At 38.4% G+C, this 3,136-nt stretch overlaps 1 protein-coding gene across 1 annotated transcript in view; it reads left to right on the forward strand.

Moving 5' to 3' along the window:
- Positions 1-3,136, forward strand: part of LOC118340735 (gamma-aminobutyric acid receptor subunit rho-2-like) — a 16,851-nt gene that overhangs the window by 6,633 nt on the left and 7,082 nt on the right. Inside the window, 1 exon segment of the mRNA XM_035678860.1 lies at positions 1,308-1,375. Coding sequence (XP_035534753.1) covers positions 1,308-1,375 — 68 coding nt within the window.

Raw genomic sequence — 3,136 nt, forward strand, 5'->3', positions numbered from 1 at the left:
CTCATGTAACAGCCTCAGAAACAACCTATATCCGTGACGGTCGAATGAGATCCGTATACCTGCTTTCCTGGTCGGCAGACTGGAGAGATTTAGACCACCCGCGATCTCTCTCCCGCCACAGGCAGCCCAGTGACGCGGCCACAGCCCTGACTGCGCCTCTGACACCCGAAATAAGGGTCCGTGACGACATCATATCTCTTCCCAAATAGTCGGACTTGGAAACTTATCTAAAAGGTGCCATGTCCGTGGAAGCTCAACCTGAGCCGTGAGCAGTGACCACATTCTTTTAATCGACTGGGCTGCAGACTTATACACCTTCTGGTACATGGAGGCGGTGAAGCGCTCCATTTTACCAGAGCCCCAGACCCTCGCTGTTAGCGATGTCCAGGCCACCCAATGTATGTCATTGCAATGTCATTTAAGGTGTATGGAAACTTAACTAACTTTCCACTGTTCCAACCATCACCAGCTCTGGTTTTTGTCGAAATTAATCGAAATAAATCCTTAATGATAAAAAACATGCGCACCCAGCCAGACCAGACCAAAGCACATACAGGCTGCGATAGCAACACAGGCAAAGGAGTGTGATGTCATTTTCTGCTCAGGACACCATGACTACACTATATCTTTACATAACTAATAGTAACTGTTAAAGCGGCAATACCCAATATTTTTCATAATAACAAAATAGCAAATGATATACAAAGTGAATGGGGTTGCTCGTAGAGATCAATCTACAGAGAATAATCAGCTGAATCTGCAGGTCCCCTCAGCTTTTTATATAGCTTTTTATATGGCTTTATAGGCCTATAGCAAATTTCACCTCATTGTTGATCTGTCTAGCCACAACTTTATTGTTTTGGTTTGTTGTTCCTCTCTGTAGCAGACAGCTGTTTTCAGTAGAAAAGCTTTAAAAACCCACTGTACACTACCTGCTCATTTAAAAAGGTTGACACTGGACATTAAAAAAAACATTGTCACTGAATGTAATTCGGGGTTTTTACAGAATCCTTTCATATCAACTTTCTGTCATGCCAACACTTATATCTCTGAGGATTTTGGATATGCCTGGTTCCAATGTGTGAAATCATTCCACTTGTCAAATTAGTATAACGTGCATCTTTGCACTGTACTTCTGGATCTTCTTGCTTGTTAAATCTTCTTTAAATTCCAAATCTGCTATGTGTTGTAATTTGAAAGCAAAGTGAGATAGTCAATGGACCTGAAATAGTCCATATGTATAATGCAGTTGTTTCTCTGTGAAATATGTGAATACAAACTCTAATCTGTTTGATATTTCTCTGCAGGTCCGGCTGTGCCTGTTGGAGTTGATGTTCAGGTGGAGAGCTTGGACAGTATATCAGAGGTAGACATGGTGAGTGGCTCAAATTTGTGTAGTGGATGTAATTTCACTTGAAAAAGAACTGAAATCTGCTGCAGATACTGAAAATAGTTCTAATCTAATTAGAATAGTTTGGGTGTAAAAACGGAGGATTACTGGGATCATTCTGTCTCTCTAACTTACTATTCAGTCAGGTTTGAAAGCAAAGACCAACACAAGCTGAGAGTAATAAGATTATGGAAGAAATATAATGTCATCATTATTAATGCAGTGGATTATGTTACTGGTGGCAAATATAACCAGTAAATCTGCAACAGACCCAGTTTGCAGCCGTGGAAGTTGCTGACTTTAACAAATGAGCTCATACTGCTCTAACACATGGGGAGGAAGACGCTCTCTTAAGACAAAGCAACTAATGAGGCGGCAACACTCCTCATTAACAGAATGAGAATGGACACATGGGCACCACTGTGACTAAGACTGTGGTAACACTTGTCTTCTCAATCCAACTTCTTTCATTGGACACACCACACTGTAAAACCTGATGAGTTAGTTCCACTCCAACTGTTTGAGGACACTGATTGCCCTAAACAGTTTAAATGTATGAACTCCAGCAATTTAAACTAGTAAGTATATGACACTTATATGCAGCATTTCTCCAAACTTATTAAAAATGTGTTAACAGAATGTATCTGAATAAAGTAAGACTAACTTTAATGCATCTTCTTTATACAAATGTTACCACTTGTGTATGTACTCAGTTTTCTTCTAAAGCAAATTATTACCTGTTAAAACAGCTGACCTACGATAAAAAACAATTAATTCATTATCAAAATGGTTGCCAATTAAATTTCTGTAATGAGATAAAGATAAAGATAATGGGAATGAGTGACTTAAAAGTTTAAGAAGGATTAAATTATGTTATCTTACTTCTTTTAAGATAAGATATGCTGTTGATTTACAATGTTCCAAGCCCAAATATAGTCTAAAATGATCAGATATCTGTGCTTTTCCACTGGCATTAGAGGAACTCTGTACTTTCGAAATAACACATGAATGTATCCTTTTAGTTATAGACCTTTAGCTGTTGTTTTCAGTTGGATAATCAAAATCAGATTATGAAAGCTTGATGCTAGGAATTGTTTATTTTGCTCAAAGTCAGACTGAATGCATGTTGAGTAATGTAATTAAATCAACCTTCTGTTCTGGAACCATAAATTGGATGCAAAACTGTCGTCCTGATGTTGTGTAAGCTCCCATTTGCAAGGACAACCAAGGATTACATTTAATTTGGATCCCACAGTTGTGTATTTAATTGTTTTGGAACAGAGGGAGGAAAAAAATTAATGATTCCAGACGACGGCTGCTCTTAATGACATTATGTCATATCATAAAGCTGCAGGTTGCTAAACAGTCACACAGCAAATGATCTGTTGCTGTTTGATTTAGCAGCTGGACGGTTTAGCAAACACTAGATTTTAAAGGCTATAGATGGTGTTATTCTACATTTTCTAACACACAAAACCAGCAATGTGTTAGTCTGTCTCTCAATACTTTCTGACTCTGACCCTACCCCTACGTCTGTGGAGCTCACCCCCGAGCTTTATCTGTCTCTGGCTCCTCCTAGTGCTCCTATTAGTATTTGTGAGAATCCACCACGGCTGAATGAAAACTATGAGCTGATATTTGAATCATTTAAAACTGAATTTGAATCATTTAAAACTGAATCTGAATTGCTCAACTTGAATAATTGCATTAAAAAACTGAATTTGAATTATTAATTAGGAGTCGGCT

Source organism: Morone saxatilis, unplaced genomic scaffold, assembly GCF_004916995.1.
Source record: "Morone saxatilis isolate NCDOM2014 unplaced genomic scaffold, NCSU_SB_2.0 Contig7, whole genome shotgun sequence".
Lineage (NCBI taxonomy): Eukaryota > Metazoa > Chordata > Actinopteri > Moronidae > Morone > Morone saxatilis.